We start from the raw sequence: 21,944 nt of genomic DNA on the forward strand, positions 1-21,944 counted from the left end.
GTTATAATGATAATTACTGCCTTACTGGAGGCACAAAATTATAGAATATTTATAAATCTTACATAATCGAAATTGATTAATATCCAACAGAGCAAGTAGAAAGTAAAAAAAAATCAGAGGAATATCAACTGGTATACTCTTATACCCATTATAAGAAGGCGTTGAATAGTGTGGGAATAGGAACAATAGAAGTATATACGAGGTGTGGCGATTAAGTAACGAGGCTAGCGCTGCTACAGAAAAAGTACGCATGCTCCAAAGGTTAACGATCATCACCTACTTAGCCTGAAGCCTATTCTTCCAAATGCGATGTCTACCATGTCTGTGGACAAACCAGTCTATTACCAGACTCGTTATTAAATAGCCTCCTGTTGTGAATGTAGAATAGATATTCCTTCAATGTGCTTAGGATTTGATTGATCTTTCAATTTGTCACAACCAAACTAGAGATACTAAAGCTGAATTGAAATTTATTGCTATGCCGCTTTGATGGGTGATTTTAAATATTTAAAAAAAAACGAAGGAAATGTGTAACTAACTGCATTCCTTCTGGAAAACAGTGATGTAATATAAAATTTGGCCGATGCTAGGCGAAAGAAGTTCCCACGTATTATTCAATTCCAAACTTAATAATTCATATAGTCCCACATATTCCCTCAATTTTCCAAGGAGTAACAATACAATAGAATTGAAATTAATGTAGATAGTAAGTGATATTCAGGATACGAAAAAGAATTCATTTGAAATACAGTACTGACTAACCCTCTTCTGTGGCTGTTAATACCTTCATTGACCTCATTACATTTGTTGAAATTATAAATAAAAAAAATAGTACACAATCAAATAATACACATATAAACGAATTCATCAAAACTATAGAAATAACACTTAAAACAACATACTCCAAATGTGAAAATGGAATATAAAACAAATTGATTGTTGTGCTATGGGAGTACCCATCTCAAGTATCATAGCATATTTAGTTATGAAAGATCTTGAGAAAACCGTCTTGCGGGAACTTAACATAAATATTCCATTAAACAATGTAATAGAATTGATTTTCTTAATGTCACATGATATTAAATTAACGATAACAAAATAGCAAAATGTTATACAAAACTAACTTGGTACTCAAGTTTCAATTTATGTCATCCTTTGCCTCAAAAAGGATCAGTGATTATATGTTCGGTCGATAGAGCTATCCAACTATCAGATCGCGAGCTCAGATGATTAGAATAAACAGATCAAGTAATGATTGTGACGCTCTTTACATAGGGCAGACATATCAGCATTTAGAAAATAGATTGGAAGGTCATGGAAATGATTACAAAACTGCTTCAACAAACCATGATTCATTGAAAATCATACATTTAATTATAAAAATTTCTGAAAAGGTATCAAATAAAAGAAAAAGATGATTTTAGAAATGATTCACATACCTACATAGGAACGAGAATGCTGTTCTATTTCAAAAATTTTAATGCATCTAGGGATAAGTTGATTGCTACATATTTTTGAAATGTGATAAGTATGGAAAAATTTATTTATTTCGTTAAAACAGACTTTCAATTTGATATTCTTCTCATTTTAATATTCATGTTGTGATCACCTATAACGTGATTATCAAAATGGAAATAATATAATCACGTAAATTGTCAATATCAAGTCGTATTTTGATAAAGACCAATATAGATCGAAACTTCAGTTTTCACCTGTTATTTTAAACTGATTTTCTAGCAAAATTGAGATCTAAAAAGTATAAAGTTAACAAATATTACCTACTATTACTACACAGAAAGAATGTTTTGAGTGTCAGAAGCTTTGAAGGGAAATATTTTCATAGGATACGTCTATATAAACTTCAAAAATTGCCTTTTTAAAAGTAACTGCCTAGCTCGGCAGTATGCTAATATGGATACAAACACCTATTGAGTAGAGCGTCCACTGAATCGCTGAATCAGAACAGTCTAGTACAGCAAAGTCAGCACCGCCAGTCAATCAGTCACTGCCAATTGATTCAATATTATACACCCGCACACGATCCATATATAGGAATAGAGCAAAAGGCCAAATATTGAAAAACAAAATCAAGCAAAATAGCTTGTCCGATTCAGAAGAAGAAATTATTATATTATCTGGAATGTTTTCTATTTCTATCCAAGATTATTTAATTTTTCAAAATACCTGAATTATGACCAATCTTTTCATCCCATTTTGATTTGTAATGCCGCTATTTTCAAATCCATTTATATTCAAATATTTTAGCCTCAGGTTACATGCTATACCTAATAATCAGCCATATATTCATTGGATATGGTATTTTCTACATGAACATACAATAAAACGATATTTATTTATAGAACATGCAAACTGATTGATTTATTTCACATACAACACGAGAAATGATTGCGTATCCATGAAAACGTTAATTATAACTGGCTGTTGAATAAGTTTTGTTTTATAAAAGACGTCGTATCAGGTTTTTTGGTTAATTTTTTTCAGAGTGATATTATTTTATTATGAACAAAAAAATTTCATTTAGGTCAGTCAACTCAGTCGTGTATTCCAGTTGTTCAAAGTTGACTGGACACACATTGGGCATACCTGCTGTAATGGAGCTCTTGGTGTTGGGTGCAACACCACAATAAAGGCATTAGCGATAGTTCAATGTGTATGAGGATTCTTCACTATAATTAAGTCATATTTTAAAGACGATCAGCATGAAGGAAGAAGAGATTAAGTTGAAGCCTAAAAACATCTCATTAGACAGTGTGAGCAATATTTTTATTGAAGTCATTTACAGAAAGATCTGCGCAAAATCAATACCACCACAATATAGTGAAACATTAATGGCGATAGGTCGATAGAAATCGGCAGAAAAATCGCTTTTAGGACTGTAGTAACTGAACTAGAATTCGCTTCATGTTCGACAGCAGTCGATTCCACGTCAACCAGCTTACAACCTTTTAACATTAAGAATAATTTAAACTGTTCTATCACCATTAATATAAATAAATAAAAAGAAATAAGTTTGCATGCCGTTTGTTGAAAAATGATCATATTATTCAGCTGTGTAGCTAAATGCGGCACTCATAACCTATTCTGATCGCATAAGTTCCAAATATTTTGCACGTATTTTTGGATATGGAAAGTTTCGAACAAAATGTAATATGTAACGCGGCACTAATCTCCACTAGTCTACTAGTGTCACAAAATGTATGAATTAAGTGTCTTGATACATAAATAACTATTGTGGGTCATTTGATAATTCTAGATGGGACTTAGATCTACCACCACGGTCTGAACCAAAATAAGAGATTAAGGAAAGATTCCAGCCTGGTACTTTGGTTCCAAAACAAAATAGGACCTATAAATCGGACAACATAGTGTTAGCATAAGTTCCTAGATTGGTGAAGCGATAAACGCAGAGTATTCTTGTAATCTTGTGGAATAATTGGAAGTAAGAATTCGTGTAAAAACTTGGTTTACCTACAATCCAAAGATAATCATTTTATTGTCAATTTATGATTTCTTACACCTTTTATATATGTATATGCTTCTACGAGTAAATAGTCTTGATTTTAGGTCTCTCTGCTATAAAATTGTTTTTTTCACTTAGGAGACCTAAAATTAAGACGATTTAGAAACATAAATATATAATCACAGACCCGTGTGTACTCTTTGTGGGAGTCGGGTGTGTTTGTCTCTTTGTTCATGTACAAATTTTTGTCACTCTTTCCTTTTTCTAGCTTTTTTCAAAGCCTCTCTCCGTGATATTTTTTTTCTCCTAAAATTGCGGCAATTATGTTTTCCCAAAATTTCCTTAGGCGTTCTCTTTTCCATTTCCTTAAGGTTCCAAATCCTTTTTGCCGGTCTACTGTTCTCTATTCTATAAATGTGTGCGAACTATCTAAGCTATTGTTTTTCAATTGTTCTAATCACAGTTTCTATATTTAAGTCCTTACTTATCGTTTCGTTTCTAGATCGATCTTTTCTCTGCGTAAGTACTTCATTTCAGCTGCTTGAATACTGTTTTTGAGTGAGTATGCAAATACCCAGCTTTCGCTACAATGTGAAATGGTATTTCTTTTCTTACTAGAAAATTTCTATTCAAGGCATAACAATGTTTGATTGCAGTGCTGATTCTTTCATTCACCTCTGCTTCTTGATTTCCAACGCTCTGTATGTCCACGCCTAAATATTTGAAACTCTTCACTTGTCCAGTTGTATTCTTTAACTTTAAGATCTTCTTGATTCCCCTTCACCAATAGTTTTGTCCTTCATATATTGATATTTATGTTCCTCAATTTTGTTGCTTGTTTCCATGATGATAAATTGTTTCAATTCTTCGAAATTTTTACCGAACAATAATGAATCGTGAGCAAAAACACATTCAGAGATTCCAACTAATTTCATGTTTATGTACCCTACTTAATAATTGTTTATTGGTCATTATTTATCCTCATCTAGTTCCTTGTTGTTTCATATGTACTTTTGATGTTTTTTCTCAATATGACTTCAACTTCTCTTTGTTGTGAACTATTCCATATTTGGTTTGTTCGAACGCTATTAAATGTTTTTTATCAAGATAACATATCTCAAAAATTTCATACGTGGAAATGAGACGAAGATGATATCTTACTTCGGTAATTGAATCCATCAATTAAAAATTCGCTGCATTAAGCTCAGGTAGTGTACTGAATAATAAAATCTCCATCAAATCATAAAATCGTGTTCTCATCGACGAGCAAAGCTTATAGGTAGCTAAAGTTTATAGAAATTTTTGAATAAAAAAACTGACCTAGAGTATTAACCGGTGTTGACATTTATTTAATTTCGTGTGGACTTTAACGCATATACCTCAGTTGAAGTACTATCCAGACTCTAAAGCGGTGATTTAAAAACTGATATTTACTTCGCAATAATTCAAAATATTATTATTGATGAGCGAAAAAAATGCGCGAGATAACACGAGCAGGGACAACAAATTTTACGATTGAGACAAGACAAGTAGTGTGCGCTTTTATGTTGTAAAGTGAAGGTGTGTGAAACCTGACCTTTATCGTTCAAGTGTATTAGTTTTCTGGTACCGCTTTTCGCAACAGCAGAATTTACTCTGTAAATCACCAGGTGCGTTTTAGTCATAATTGTTTTGAAAATCGTTCTCATTTTTTAAATACTCACACGGTATGTGTTTCAGAATTTACACACATATTTCCACGAAATTCTGATAATACAACTCTCGTGTGCACTTTCAATTATTGATTAATATTTATTATTTAATAGGTACATTCCCACTGTGATATAATTTCTGTTTTTGCTATAGTTTATTAGTATTACATTAATTGCTTCAACATGGTTGATTTAGCGTTGTTACTACTTTTAATTACAAATAAAAAAAGGTAATACCGATCAAGATATTTGGTACGCTTTTTTATCGTGAAATGTTATGTTCACATTTTTATTCTGAATTCGTATTTTTGATTATTAAGGCATAAGAAACTTTAACAAACTTTCCCGCAATATTTTTGTTAGGTAATTCATTTCTGAAAAAATATCTTTTAACTGTTGGTTTATATGTACGCATATACCATGACAAATTTCAAAATTTGTTAATAATTATTATTTTCAACTTTTACGGTTTATTTGACATTTACATAAAGATTTAAATGCTTAAATATTCAATTTGTTTGCTAATGTTTGAAGGCAAATTGCTTATGTGAAGTGTTACATTCAAAAGGAATAATTGATTTGACTTTGATTTTTTGGCAATATCCCAATCAGATTTACAGTAGGCTATTCTAACAATATCAATGATTGATTTTTGTGTACAGAAAGATTTCGCTCTCTCTCTCTCCCTCTCTCTGAATTTTCCGTATAGTAAAAACTTTGATATTGAGAGTTCGGTTATCATGGCCCATATAGCGATTTTTTATTTGGTTAGAATTGTGGTCTATTCAAATGTTGATTTATCCTATCGCAAAATTTCTCATCGCATTGTTATAACGTGTGTGTGTCGTGTGAGGAAGAAGGTAGAGAAACGCGAAGAAGAGCAACTGGTCAGATAGTCCGATTCGATATGCTTTACAGAAAGGTCTTCCAAACGATCTTAGGTCTTAGTGGATCTTAATCATGTTTTTAACACATTTATATTGGTATATATGCAAGTGTCGATTTTTAAGCACTTCAAAACACTAAGGGACGTGCTCAGACATGCGCTTTGCTTAATTTCATAAACGAATGAAACGAAGTATTTTCAGAAAGTAGTAGGCGCGTCAATTTTTTGTAATGACTACTTATATCAAATTCTATCACCATAAAATCTTGACATGAATGATATTAAGCACCACAAGCTTATAACATTAAAATATTTCATCTACTTTAACTTTATTAAAAGTGTGTTTTTACAGTTTTTCCAACTATTATTATTATCAATCTTCTAAGAGAAGGAAACTCCTGAGGTCACACTTGTAAATTAATATTTATTTCACATGTTTTAAGTGCTTTGAATGCCATTTCCGGAATGCCCAAATGAGAAAAAAATTTGGGAAATTTTTGGGAATGGAGTATTCATCCCTATATCTACGCGCCTACTTAGAATATTCAAAATCATCCAGAAATATAAGATCCTCTGGAAGAAAAATGATAGATATATAAAGGAGAAGTTCAGTGGCGTTCAAAAAATATTTCCTATACATAATAGAAAATTATCTTTTCCAACGGGAGTCTGTGAATTATTACCTATAACTACAGTATAAATAAACAGATTTTATCAGGTGAAAGACTCTTAAAAACTCAATATCGACATTTATCAAGTTATTATATGGATACTGATTATTTATCAAGATTACGATTGATAAGAAATAAAATCAAATAAAAAAATAGAATATTGAACTTATTTAACAACAATAAACAAAGTAATGAGTGATTCGACTATAACTTATTGTATTAAAATGTGAAAATCACAATGAATGTTCATAAGCACCTCCTTCTGTTATTATAGTAATTGGCCCTGATCCTTCGATACGCAAACAGTTGCATGGCATTTTGTGTTACGGCGTTCCATGATTTTATTGTGAGGTGAAAACTAGTGAACAGATCTTATATTTTTATTGTTGTAATATGATTGTTGAGATTACTTATCGCTAATTGAAAAGAGCATATTTATTTAGCTCTTCAATATTTCTACCAATTGTCGGTAAGAATTTTAAATGTATTATATTTATATAACATTTTATATGTAAATAAAAAATGATACTTGTAATAAAGTGGGAAAAATGTTTTATTTTGTAAGTTTTTTGAACTATTTTTCTATTCGTTCAAAGTCGGTAACTTTTTCAATAAGTGAATGAATTATGCAACTGCTATCTTTCTTTGATAAGTGTTTTTGAGCTCCCTTTCTAAAAATACCGCGTTCTTCTATTAGGAAACTCAGTAACGCTCATGTTGTCTGAGAAAGTTCCTTGATAGTTGTCACAGATCACTGGCTCAAATCAGCATTAAACTAATTATTATATGTAATTTTGATGTACTCAATAATCAACTTCAAAGATGCCATTAAATACATACCAAACTAATATGAGTGTTAAAATAAAACGAAATACTAAATTTTTTAATAATTGTTAACAATTTATTTGTCCACTGGCTTTTTTGCACCTGGAACAAATTTAGGAAAACGTCAATCTATAAAATTTATATCAGCAGCAGGTCTGTCTATATGATCAGTTCTTATTGTTTCAGGTCTTACAGTTGCTAATGACCACTACATCAATTTAAAACTACTATTTCTCATTTTTATCAGGTATGTGTTGTAGTTATTCCATAGTACTATGTTTTGAATATGGGAAAATAACTTCTTATACTATTTAAAAGTTTTCGTAACATTTCCACATTGTGAATATCTTCTTATCAGCTTTATCAACCAAAATTATGACACTGTGTGGTGAAACTTCAAATTATGGACCGTCTATTTATAGCGATTTGCGGGTGCGGAAGGTGGAGCAAGCTTATGCCCTCCTCTGAAAGGGGGTTACGTAGAAAAGTTTTAGCCTATGTCAAGTGTAAATCAGTACTGACCAGTATAAATTGCAAATATATTAGTGACTTCTCCGCATCCCTGGAAGGAGTTGCGAGGGGTGCCCCCTCCCCAGGGAAAGAACTGCGACACCCTCCCGTAAAAGGAGCAAAAATTTTAAACCGAAGTTATTGGGTGTAAATTAGTACTGGCCATATGAAACTTATGGATTGTTAACTTTATAGTTGGTTGAGGGTTACAATAAAATACAAAATGATAATAATAAGTTTCTTTATTTCTCGAAAGAATTTTACAGTCATCAATTATCCTAATTCTAACCTAACCTAAGCGAACATAACCGAATCTATCCTAACCTTACATTACCTAACCTAACTTAACCTAACTCAACCTTACTTGACCTAACGTAACCTAACTGACAACCTAACGTAATGAATTATCCCCTCAGCCCTTGCTTCGCTCGCTCATTTGCGACATGGTCAACGTTTCTAGCGTAACCTAACCTACTAAATTGAAACTCCTCAGGCTTTGCAAAATAAAATATTAGCTCTCTTGCTGGTCAACGTTACCAACCTATTCTAACCTACCTTACAAACATAGTTGGGGTGCTTATGGGGACAAACAAACCAGGATACTTCGCCGCTACCTGGCTCGCTATTTATATATACAATTCAAAATTACGCAAATAAACTCTTTACCTCATGGACTATTTGCTATAAAAATATGAACATCTAGTTCGACGGTCCATAATCTAAAGTTTAGCCAAGTTCCTTATCTGAAAGATAATTTAGTTTTTTAAAATATTCGTCAGTCCTGCGATTAATTTTAAAAATATTTTCTAGTTACCTGGAATGATATATTGTCTTTTTTGTAATTGCCTCTTAAATTTTGGAAAACTGTGTGGACTTTTTTCACCGTAGAGCAGTTAGTTTTGTATTATTCATCTGAGTACCCTGCAAGTTATAACAACGTCACAATTTTTTATCTATATCATCCAGATTTCGAGATATCCTACGCAATATTTCTTATATTGAAATTTGAAAAATTTTTATTTTCTTAATAGAGTGAGAGCCCGTGAACCCCAGATCTTCGTTATTTTATAAAAATTTGCTAGCGCATGCTCCAAACACATGTAAGAACGATGAGCCATTATGAAGTTTGGGTTACCTTGGCTTTGGCAGAAAAACGGTACTAAAGATATGTGAAATACCGAACCACATTCAACAAAAAATGAAGTGTGATATTTTGATATTATCTTTAGAATGTTATTAAAAATCACGTCATTCATTGCTAGAGAGTTAACCCCTTGCCAAACACCCGTAATGTTTGATAAATTCTACTCACGGTATAGTACAAAAGCTGGTTTTTATATAAAATATTTGAGAAATAATATTTTTGATGATTTCAACCCCTTGTCAGACAAGCATGTAGGGTAGCTATAGAAGCAAGCAAGGCAGTATATAAATAGGTAGGTGCGAGTGAGATGGCTAGTTAGTTCTACTGCGCTCCTACACTACACAGTTGTATGTTTTTTTGATAATTGGTACATACTTATATCAGTTAAAATAATCTTATATGCTTTAAGTATTATCAATTTAATATCCATTATTATTCAACAACTTAAATATTTCGAATAAATATAGATTATACGGTTTATTCAATTTTAGCCGTTTATAATACGTATATTTATGTTCGCAATTTATTCATGTGATTTTTTGAAACTAAAGTAATTTTTTATTTAGAAACAAGTCATGGGTGATGGTGATATTTTAATTTGTGATATTTGTAACAAAAGTTGTGGCAAAATAATATTATTTTCTGACGAGACATTGAAAAAATGTGAATTAATTTTAAAATTGAAAAAAAAAACATAACTTAAAATATAATGATACAATTCTTCCACATGAATATACAGAGAATGGTAATCACCACCACCAAGAAGCTTTCATGAAATTAGTAACATTATAGAAGAAGATATTATCAATAACGGCCGCTGTCATTTATTGATTTATTTACATGAATTATATACTGATTCATTGGAGAGAATTTATGCAGCGAATTCCCTTTAAATTGATCTTACTTTTACTCCAATCCATAATGGTCAAGTCAAGACGTCTAAGCATATTACGCTGGGTATGACATTGAAGAATTTAAAAAGAAATAAATAAATTATAGAATATCAAGGAGTCGAATAACTTAAAATAGAAACCACCTATGTTGCAATTGAAAGTTTATATCCAGAAAAAATTTAAAAAACACCTGGACTTGTACTGGATTGGTTTATGATAATTTTGTCCGCCTCTTTGAAACTATTATTGGGTGAAACACTTTAAATATTCGGAAACATTTATCGGAACATTGAATTAAATACATCCGGAAATTCTTAAGAATCAGGCACTTATAGAGACAATTCACTACAGAAGGAGATGAAAAACTTTTGAGGCAATAGCTCTAAAAGAAATTCATTATCCAAAAAAATCAAACGTGACAACAATTAACGGCTGATGAAATAAAACATATTCTCCCCAATAATTTACAATCCTATACAGAAATTCATACTCTATGGATGATTAGTCATGCACTTGAATTACCTGATACTCCAATGTGGGGTGATTTTAATTGTAACATTTATTATATTGACACTCTGCATCTGATTATAATGATGATTATAAGTAAAATAACATTGTCTTTTATACATTATAATAATAGTCTGCAATATAATCAATATGTTTTTTATATTTTATAATAACATATTAAATTAATCAATTTTTAATTCAGTTTTTGAATATTATTCCATTTAGTTTTTATTGTTTTATTAGTTTTTAGTTTAGTTTTATTTTGTCAATTAAAACTAAATTTTCAGTAATCTCACTAGCACCACTGTATTATATACAATGATCAGCTTTTATACTATAACGTAAGTAGAATTATAATTTGATGAATATTAAGGGTGTCTAGCAATGAATGACCTGATTTTTAATAACACTCTGAAGGTAATACCAAAAAATCACACTTCATTATTTAATGAATGTAGATCGGTATTTTATATAATTTTAGTACCGTAGACTAAAATGACTCAATCACAAAAATGCGTATTTATAGTGAGGTTATGTATAACAAACATGAAATAACCTATAATCCATATATATAATACTCCTATATGTGCAGTTCCTATGGGAAAAAACGTCTCTACTTTACGGTGCCAACAGTATTCATTTTTTCTCTCGTTGGGGACACTTAATCTATATTGCGCCTGCTTCATATGCGCAAAAGATGCGCAGAACTAACTGAAGCGCCCGGGAGAGGGAGAAAACGATACTATTTTTTTTTCAATTCGGAACACCTTCCACTTATAGAAACTGTCCATATAGGGATATTACATATATGCTATAATCTCACGATTGCGTACACACGAAATCATTTGACTTTGATTTTATTTCTTTTTTATTAGTAACTAATTTCTTATAAGACAGTTGACATAATGTTCATTTTTATACTTTATTTGTAATTTTGTTATATATTATGTAATTCGCTGTATACATTCAATTTTGTTGAAATAATTTTCATCGATTTCATCAGATAATTTTAAAATACATATATACAGAGGTGAAATGTTGTACTTATCTCAATATATAATTTTATGTATATCAATAGAAAATGTAATGACAGTTTGTTTTCTTTGAAATAATCACTGAATTCTGAGATATGGTTTTTCCATTTTTTCTTAATTTCAATCGTGGCTTTCACATATATAAATCTGTTACATTATCAAAATGACTTGTTAATAGTGGAATAACTTACTGATTATACCTATAAAATTATTCTTTGGATTGTCATACACTCTAAGGTTAAGTAATGAACTTCTCAATTATCCCGGAAAGGACTTCCAGAATTTTGGTCCATAGGAGTTTTGCTTTAGCCAATATTATAGTAGTGTTTCAATTGTTGGTAGATCTCTCGGTTTACTGAAGATATAATGAACTTTGAAACCCTCAACAAATTATCAATGTTTTCATGTACATTCCCTATATCCTTATTTCCATTTTGGAGTGATTACATTTGTAATATCTCTGTACTGTACTGGTAGATAACTCGGAACAAAGTCTATTCTCAAAAAATGCTATTACAGTAAAAGATATACTGGAATCATTCTTTTCTTTTATTTTTGGTCCAGATTTTAGTAATGAGCAAATTAAGAACTTTATAAATAAAAAATGTTACAATTGTTTAAAGAAAGAGATGCATATGTTAACTTAAGTATTACAGGGTTTATGGAGGAACAGAGAATTGTGAAAAGTTGGAATAATTTTTCAAGAAGGTAACAAAAGGGAATTTAATAATTATTAAGGTATCACAGTGCTAATTGTGGATTTGAGAGTTTACAAAATAACATTACAAATTCGATTAAGAAAATACTAGAAAACTAATCAAAAGCTCCACATGTAGCAAAAAACTGAAAATCAACCAAAATGTGTTTCATATGTATAAAAAAGGGCCTGAAACAGGACTTGAAGTTGAATTTATGAATAATATAAAATATATTTATGGAACAACTAGGAACCATGTAAAAAAGGCGATCATCAATCCGAAGATATTACTTAAAAAAGGTTTAATCCAGGGAGGTATAGTTCAGCGTTATTTACAATGTTAATGGATGATATAAAGAAGTGAAAGTTGAAGTTAAACAAATACAAATATGATACAGAATCGGTAAGATCGGAAGATGGGTTGTAAGAGGATATAAAAATATTGAAACACATGATTATATACATGAGAAAGTTTATAATTATGGTAACAGAAGAAAACCTCACGATTGAAGTATACGAATTACAATTAGAACAAGAATTTGAAATATTTGGGTGAAGGAATACAATATAATGGATGACATGAGACATATGTAATCGAAAGGATCAGTGCAGGATAAAAAAAGAAAACAAAATAAACGTATACTGAACAATATTTAGACCAGTTGTGTTTAGACCATGGTTGTGTTAGTTGTGTATTTGTAACACCTACCAATTAGTGGAAATTAAGCAGCTCAATGGAGTACTTACGTAGAGTTGAAGATGTCTCTACAAAGGATATAATACGAAATGACGAAAAAGGGAAAATCATAGGAATAACACTGAAAACAAAAGACTGAAATGAAGAATTTGATAAGCAGAGAATAGAAAAGCAAAGGTAACACAAATGATCAAAAATTTAGGGGAAAAGGAATAGCATGGGTAGAGGCTACAATGGAAGTTACAAAAAGTGGATGGAGTTTGTGTTCGAATACACTAATGTAACTACTTAATTATACGAAAGTTTTAAATCGTTATTTCTCAGATGTACCATAGTTATAAATTTCTTCAATTTCTTATTTCTTAGACCTTCTGATATATTAATGCATCTAAATGTTCTCGATTTTAGGTCTGCTCCGTTTTAAAATTAGTTTTTTCTGATAGTTTTTGAAAGAGATAAATTTTGACATTTCGACTTTTCTTTTAGTCTTTATCAAAATATGATATTGACACTGACAATTTGCTTATTTATATTGATCTATAGATCACCTTCATCATGAATACCAAAATAAGGATAAAAATTAATTAAAAATTAAATTTATTAGAATTTACAAAATAGAGAGAATTTTTGAATCGTTATAAAAAAAATAGAACTGCATTAACGAACCATGAGATATCAATAAAACAAAAATTCAATTATAAAAATTCAAAAATTATTGCAATCGGGTATAAGGGAATTATTTTTTATTTTTGAAAATAAAAAAATAACGATGCTCATTGAATTTTCAGATCATGGAAGATGTGACATCAATGTGAATTTTGCATTAATATCGATCTAATTACAAATTAATTATAAATGATGATGAGTGACACACATTTTCCTCAAAATAGAAAATAAAGGTTTAAGAAAATGGTGAAGAAAACGCTGAATCATTTAAAAATGTTCCATATAATCAATTAATAATATTTTATGAATAGATCAAATAGTGAATAGTGAACAGGGAATAGTAATAAAAGCTAAATTTAGTATGTATTCTTCGAAAATGTGGAAATAACCTGGCGGCTAGAGTTGTGCGAACTATATCAAAGCACATCTAACGTTCGTTTTTCAAATGTCAGTCAAGTAAATTCAATCAAGCACTTGATATATTACACAATACACAATTATACTGAAAAATTTCTTCATCTTCTGTTGCTATATTGGCAGGATCACCATGTGATGATTTCACTTTAACTACTTATATTCACATGATTTATGGAGAGGTTATTAGGCATATCTTGATTTGTTTGAGTAATTTTAAGTAAGTCTCTCTATTTAATCTTTTTTAAAATCTCTTTTTGAATCTGTATCAAACCGAATGTAGATATTGTTTTTTCGCTATATCACCGTCCTATTTTTTATTTGGTAATGATATTAGTGTGCGGAAGATTTGTAATACACAACAATTCGGACCATTCATCCATTCATAACATTTATTCGAAAAATAGCAAGAAAATATAACTTTTCACTATTATGCAAATTTGAGACAAACATTACAGAATTTCATGAAGTTTGAATTTCTGTTGTAGTAATGAATATAATAGTGAAGTATTTTTTGTCAACCAGTTATGAAAGGTTGATCTTCCTGCTTAGACGTTTCTTCTGCAACATAGCGCCAGTTCATTTTCGTGCACATTAGAATCGCAGGAAGATTAATGAAATGGCTTACAGTAGAATCACTGAAATATTTGGGCCATCTCTTTTCACTATTCATTGAATCCCATTGAACTTGTTTACGTGAATATAAAAGGAACACTGGCAAGACTAAATAGACCCTTGAAACTTCCAGATTTCAAAGATATCAAATGAGTGGCAAATAGATTATTGTTAATTAGAATTAAACTAGTAGTAATACAAGGATTGAAATTGAGTTAGAAATTAATATATTCTATTCCTTTTATAATCAATGTTAAATAACAAAATGTTATTCTTTCAATATCTGATTATGAAATATTTTATTACATAAAGTATATATTTTAATACAGAAAGCGATCATTCAGAAATAGTATGTCAGCATAGGGCTAGTGATTTGTTCGTTAGATATATACACTTGTTTTTCTTACAATACGTCGCACTGAGCCATATAAACAAATTTTAAACCATGATAGGCAAGTGAATTGCCCTCCCTGAATTGCCTACTAGAAAGCATACGCCAAAATGTGAATATTTTTGATATGAGAATTTATGTATTCTTATCATGCATTCGAGATGTCGTAAAATAACAATATCTACAACATAATTGAAGTAAAAATCGACTAATGATTCCAATGAAATAAAAAAATGTAATATTTCTCATCTATGTATTCTTCTAAATAGAGCTCCAAAAAATATTTCGAAAACATCTATTTTTAAAAACATATCTACTACGAATGTTTTCCAATGAGGGACAACTCGAGTCCTGATTTAACCTAGAGCATATAAAGTTTTTATTATGAATATTTAATTTTTTATTAGGAAGGTGTGTTTTTTTATTATTTTTTTCAATTCCGCATTCTTAAAATGTTATTAAAATTCAAATTTCAGTTACCTTCCTCGTAAGCTAATTAAAGATTGTGTGCTGCACCCTTACTATAATAGGCAACTTCTCTTTGATAATTTAATTTGATTACGGATCGCTCATCAACAAATAAATCTTCATTTGGCGTACACACTCTAGAAAATATTTTAGCTGATTCAGATAATGATAATGGATAGCATTATAGTATGTATGCAGCAGCAAATGACGTTTTTGTCGGCTTGATGTTAAAATTTACCTAGACTGTTGTACTATTGTTTTGGAAGGCTATTACTGGTAGCAGCCGATGACCACTTGTGTTTATTGGAGATAGCATAATGGTTGGGTTGTCTTTTTCAGGAATATATCGAGGGCTGTCTAAAAAGATTTCAACCTTACATTGAAACAAGGCGGTTTTCGCATAATCATTTGGTCCCATAGTCTCTTTAAATGTATACACTTAGTCCAGCCATGCTCTAACCTTTTTAACACCAAATATGAGTTGCCATATTTCTCTACTTCTGCGGTAACTTCGTCTGATGGAAATCTCTTTTGTGAGTAAAACAGTAAGGATAAATCATAGGAAAATGTGAATAAAGTACAGATCTGGTGAGTACTGTGGCTGGTCAACTACTTCGAAGTTAAATTCGTGGATTTGCGTTATATTTTTGCAGTTTCTCCCTTTATCTTATCAAGTAATGATGTGTAATACTCTTCTATTATTGGTTTTGATGACATTCATAGAACATAACTCCATAACTATCTGTTCTTTTTCTGCAATCCACTGTCTTGACTGTTTTTTCATTTCAAAAGTATAGTAGTGGATCCTTGTTCCATTTACAGTTATCGAAGCAAAAGATACGACCCATTTTGCTAACACCGTGTCAATAACGACATGTTAATTGGGATGCGCTAACCAAAGTGCAGATAGCTCACGCATGCATAATACTTTTTGAGTCAGTACATAGCAAATGGGTTCTTTTGATATGCATATAGTCTCTTACATCTATATTGCCTTAATCAGATGGTTGTCCAGTACCATTTGCTGAACTTGCCCGATAATATCGTTGATTGTCGCAGTTTTTGGCCGACACGAATACATATCGTCAATCAAGCTGTTAAGCTGATATAGCTACGTTGGAATTTACTTGCCCAAAATTTCACGGATATAAATGATGGCATAGAGTCTCCATGAACAGTGCCTAACTCCCCTTATATTTAATATTTAAGGAAGGCTCTATACTTAAGTTTTTCCATTTTTAGAAAAATCTTCTCAACGACTCACTCAAACAGAAGCTAAGAATTGAAAATTGCTCAAATGTTGGTGAGAATGTTTCAACAAATGCTCATATATATTTCCTAACTAAAATTGATAAGTATAATAACTTTAATTGGAACTATCCTCACTGATTTTGGCGCAGCTAATCCACGAATTTAAAGGGACTTGGAATTAGGTTCTACCATCGGACACTAACCATTTCGTTTAGTCTAGTTAAGTTGTCACCAAATTTATAATGATTTTTTCACGGAGTACATGATATTATTTTTTGTGAATGTATTTCGTATTTATATTTGTTACAGTTTAATAATTTGTTGTTCATATGTAAAAAGAGTATATGAACAGTAGTGGCAAAGGCAATCAGTGAATACATTGTGACACGTAATATAAAATAAGATTAAAAAAACCGTGATATTGAACCTTGACACACGAAAGGAAGTTTATATGTTTATAAGAAAATAGATCATCACATCAACATAGCATTAGTAGCGTGTTTTTCCATTTAATATGAATGATCTTATTTTCATTGTTTCACAGAAGAAGAAAACAAATTTGCAGCAGTTTAGATAACTATGTTCAGGATAATACCGAATTATTATCATCCCAAAAGTCCTCTTTTTCACATGGCGCGGAGTATTTGTAATTCAAAAATTACATGAACGAATTATTATTGACATCTACGTGGATATATGTAGACGTTTTCAGAATTTGTGGTTCTGAGTTGAGTTATGAGTCTCTTACTATATGGTGGTATTGTACTAGTCGAATAATTGTTACCACTGAATTTATTTTAGGTTCAATTTATTTATTATTCAACTGAGTACAAACTGTGCAACATCAGTTTTGTCAAATAAAAATAATCCTGTTAATGTCAATATTAATAAGGATCGCTTTAAACACGAACTCCTTTAAAAAATAAGAAACAAACCATTTTCTAATAGCACGACCATTCTTTACTCTCATGAAGGTAAGCTGCAATGCATATGTATACCGACGCATCAAAAATACCTAGAGCAGCATTAGTACTAGCAAACGGAAGCGGAAAAGCAGACCAATGTGCTAAAGATTTGTGCGCGAAGTGATAGCAAATGTCTATAAACGGAGAACTAGAACAAAAGTCTAGTGCAAGTGTCAAAGTGACTGGAACATCGCCGTCGATATTGAAATTTATAAAACCCTGTCTTTCTTACTCCGAGAATGCTTATTTTCGAAATTTTATCGAATAAGCCTATTTTTTTTGGGCACTCCCAGTTTTTAGCGGGAGTCTAAAATTCATCATATTAATTAGTTTATTACTAAACTTACCTTTGTCTGCGATGTTGAGGGGTCAACACAAAGACAATCATTATTATAAACAGAAATCATAGGAAACAGTCAATATTTATTGAATATTTCGGATTCAAACTAACTAGGGTAAAGAAACTGTAAAAATGTATTTGAAAAAAAAAATATATAAATTCTTATTAAAGTTAAGTGGCTAATAATTATTTGGCACTTTATTAGAATGTGAAAAAACGGGCCTATATAAGTTAATGATAGTACTATGGGGTGTTTGTGATTGGTTTTATATAAAACCAGATTTTCTTCCGAAGTAAGCACGGTAGTATTGTACATGTATTAAGAATTCAAGTGTGATTTTGAAGTACTTTCAGAAAATTTCAAATCTAGTTCAGTAAAATTGTTCCACAATTTGAATAAAATCGAAAATATCTTATGAACTCAATTACTTATATTCATTAAATATTTTCATGGTACTCAATTCATTATTATCATGAAATATCTAATTTTATGAACAATGAAATTCTAAGCAAACGTTTTTCTTTTTAGCACTTATAAAAACTCATTCACAGATACATAATTTGTTTAATAACATGTTCTCGTTTGATACAACATTGACAGCTTTCAATGCACTATCGTTAACTATTACATAAACGGGTCAATGAAATTTTTTGTTACCACTCTTTTGCGAATAATTAACTATGATTAATTATATAACAAGTGATAAATTCGCATATGAAAACTGCCAATTCGCTTTTGAAATCTACCGACACATATTATGTATTATGTGAAATTTGAACATGGGCTTAACGCAATAATTTATGCAGACTAAAGAACTGCAAAATGCTGACTTGTAAGCTCAAATTTGACACGTTTTGCGCATGACGTTACTCTGGAATCAGAATGTTTTTTTTTCCATTAAGATTAGGTTGGAGTTGTATAGTTCTTCCAATATCAATTGTAGGAGACAGTTATGCGAGGATCAAACAATATTTCATAAATACGCACGGCACACATACCAAATTAAGAAATGAAAAATAATGTTTACTCCCCGTTTAGAATTCAGCAAAAATCTAACAAACCGTCAGTCCACGTGGACTCTGTTTACTAATGAAAACATCGAATCGTAAACATAAATGCATTTCTATTAGCCGAAGGTATATATACACAATTTCTTCGAAATATGCTTGCTAGACATTAGCGTCGCTCTGTAACATTTATTCAGTTCATAAATTTCTTGCATGCAGCAATAACATTATTGAAAATCTATGGCAAATATCATTTCCTACATGTTTATTATTATGTTTATACTTATGAATATTTTTTATTATCGTGACTTTATTTTCATGAACTAATTTTTCATGTTTCTATGCTTCTAGTTTTTTCTGTTCATAGACTCAATTGTAAAATAGTTTTCAGGCATTATATGATTATTCTTGAGCATTTATCAAGGATACGAATATCAATACCAATAAACTCTTTTCTAAAAACCAAAAAATACGGACGTTTTTCTATGTGGGTCAATTCACAAAGATTCACCAAAACCAACAGTGGCAAAAAAACAATGGAATGTCTGGAAAATTATGTATGCAGTTTTCTTCCCTAGTACAGGACTAGGAGAAACAGTTAAGCTTGAAGATAAATGTACAGTCATCACGAACTGGTATAGCTTAAAAGTTATTGAACGCCCACGCTATGTGACTGATTTGGCCATGTGTGATTCGTTATTCGTTAGTGTACATACACGTAGCCGACTTTTTACTACGGAAGATGAGGTATATGAAACATTTTATGAAACTTATATACTAGGTTAGAAAAGATTGTATGACTACGATCCATTGATTTCATTTATTTTTCGAACAGATGCAATGCATTTAAAGGAAATATGTAAATAGTATATACAGTTTTTACATGCTATTATATCAGAGATACAACGATAGTAGGTACATGCTTTATATTTTTATTGATATCAATAAAAGCATAAAAATTTTTTAGTTTGCTTGCGATGATTAGTAGAATTATTCGACGACTTAATTGTTAGTGGTATCTTCTATTCACAAGTTTCCATTGGAAAATAAGTAATCTTGTTTTAAGTAGCTTTAATGCCTTTTACGTAATACAGATGATTGTACAGATTGTACATTAAGTTTAAAAAAGGGACACTATTTTATTATTGTATTATTTACGATAATATTGGATTGTTATTTCGTTAATTAATATTATGATTCCAGATAATCTCTTTCTATTGAATCATTTTACACTTCATCTTTTATAACAATCGTTTATTGAGTACGGATAATGCCCATTACTGGACTAGCTTAAATCCATACTGGGTTCTTTTAACTCGTTTCGGATTAATTTGGAATACAAATGGGTATGGGTTATTGAATTGTGATTTATGAGAGCATGTTGACCGTAAAAAGCTATTAATTTGACATAATCGATACCAAGTTTTTATAGCTCGAATTTTGCAGGGGGTAACTTTGAACACTTTTAGTATTTTTTTTTTCATTTGTATTTCAGTCGAAGTTTATACTTCGCGAATTGTTAATTTTTTTTTTAATAAAAAAGTTCCGATTGTGCTATCGTTGAATTACAAATAGAATGGCACGAAATTTCCAATTAAAATATAGGTGCTATTTGAAAATAAAAAATGAGGGGTAACTACTACAGAGCTGTTGAATGTAATACACTCCTCATAGTTTATTGAGAAGGTAGTTTAATACAATACAGAGCAATTTATATATTTTTCAATTATCTTACCAATTGATTGAGATACCTATGACTTGTGATACCCGGTATACCTCGATTAAATCGAACTATATCTTAAATACAAAGTTATTTTATCCTCAATTGAACAGTATTATCAATACATTATACTCCTAAAACTGAAAAATGCGCTTCAATATTTCGTCAAATCAAAAAATAATAAGAATAAAATGACAATAAAATTGCTGTGATTGTTTCAGAATTGTAAGATGCTTTGTGTGCATTTTAAAACTCCATTTCGGAATAAATCTGGTCAGAAACCATTAATACTGAAAAACACCCTTATTCAAAATATTGACATCTGTCATTTTATTCTCTTATTAAAAAATATTTTCTCTCTTTCAGTTTCATAAACTAAAACTGTGTTTTTTCAAATTTGCTGTTGGAACTCTCCATGCATGTCTTGCAGTGTTTTTAAATATAATATACTTTTCAAATCAAATATGACTAGAATATCAAGTCGTCTTACCAATCATTTCGCAATCTAATCATCTAATTTTATGCTTCACTGGACTCTGTCCGTTCATTTTTAGTGATGACGTTTCTGTATTATTATACGGTTTAGCGAGCGTATTCGGCTAGACCTTACTTTATGAGGTAGAACCTAGATAAATGACAAAAATGTTTTTCTTTTTTATATAACCACTAATCAATCACAAAACTGGTTAGATAATTCATATACACGATCCATCCTACTTACGAAATTTATTTATATATATTAATGAATAGTTACACTAACACTAACACGCTCAACTATTTACTAACATTTATGTACACACTTAACGTGTAATTCATATAAAAATATACCTTTTAGCTTACTTTTCTACGAGGGTTACCATAGTTTTGAGATATGGCAAGACTGATGTTAATATGTCAAATCTGACATTACCATCATAAATTTTGACATTTTTAATGGCGAACGTACTCGAACGTGTTGTCATACCACTGATATTTGATACATTAATCTTGGTCAAAAAATAGAATTAAATCGCGAAAAGTTTCATGAGATGATTTTCTATAACTTCCAACGTGGATTAAACCAATAGCAG

At 30.6% G+C, this 21,944-nt stretch overlaps 1 protein-coding gene across 4 annotated transcripts in view; it reads left to right on the plus strand.

Moving 5' to 3' along the window:
- LOC130453272 (proton-coupled amino acid transporter 1-like) overlaps positions 1–21,944 on the plus strand; it is a 91,151-nt gene that overhangs the window by 9,647 nt on the left and 59,560 nt on the right. The window contains exons 1-2 of one of the 4 annotated variants that reach the window (XM_056792913.1): positions 5,030–5,130; positions 7,741–7,801. The exons of 1 other annotated variant lie outside the window; for it this stretch is intronic. Coding sequence is in view for 1 of the 3 variants with exons in the window: in XM_056792912.1 (XP_056648890.1) it covers positions 19,897–19,901 (5 nt within the window). In the remaining 2 variants the exon portion in view is untranslated. Of the gene's footprint in view, positions 1–5,029; positions 5,131–7,740; positions 7,802–19,784; positions 19,902–21,944 lie in introns of those variants that run through there. 2 more of the 4 variants (XM_056792914.1, XM_056792912.1) reach the window with 2 other exon arrangements.

The sequence above is a fragment of the Diorhabda sublineata genome, chromosome 2 (genome assembly GCF_026230105.1).
Source record: "Diorhabda sublineata isolate icDioSubl1.1 chromosome 2, icDioSubl1.1, whole genome shotgun sequence".
NCBI lineage: Eukaryota > Metazoa > Arthropoda > Insecta > Coleoptera > Chrysomelidae > Diorhabda > Diorhabda sublineata.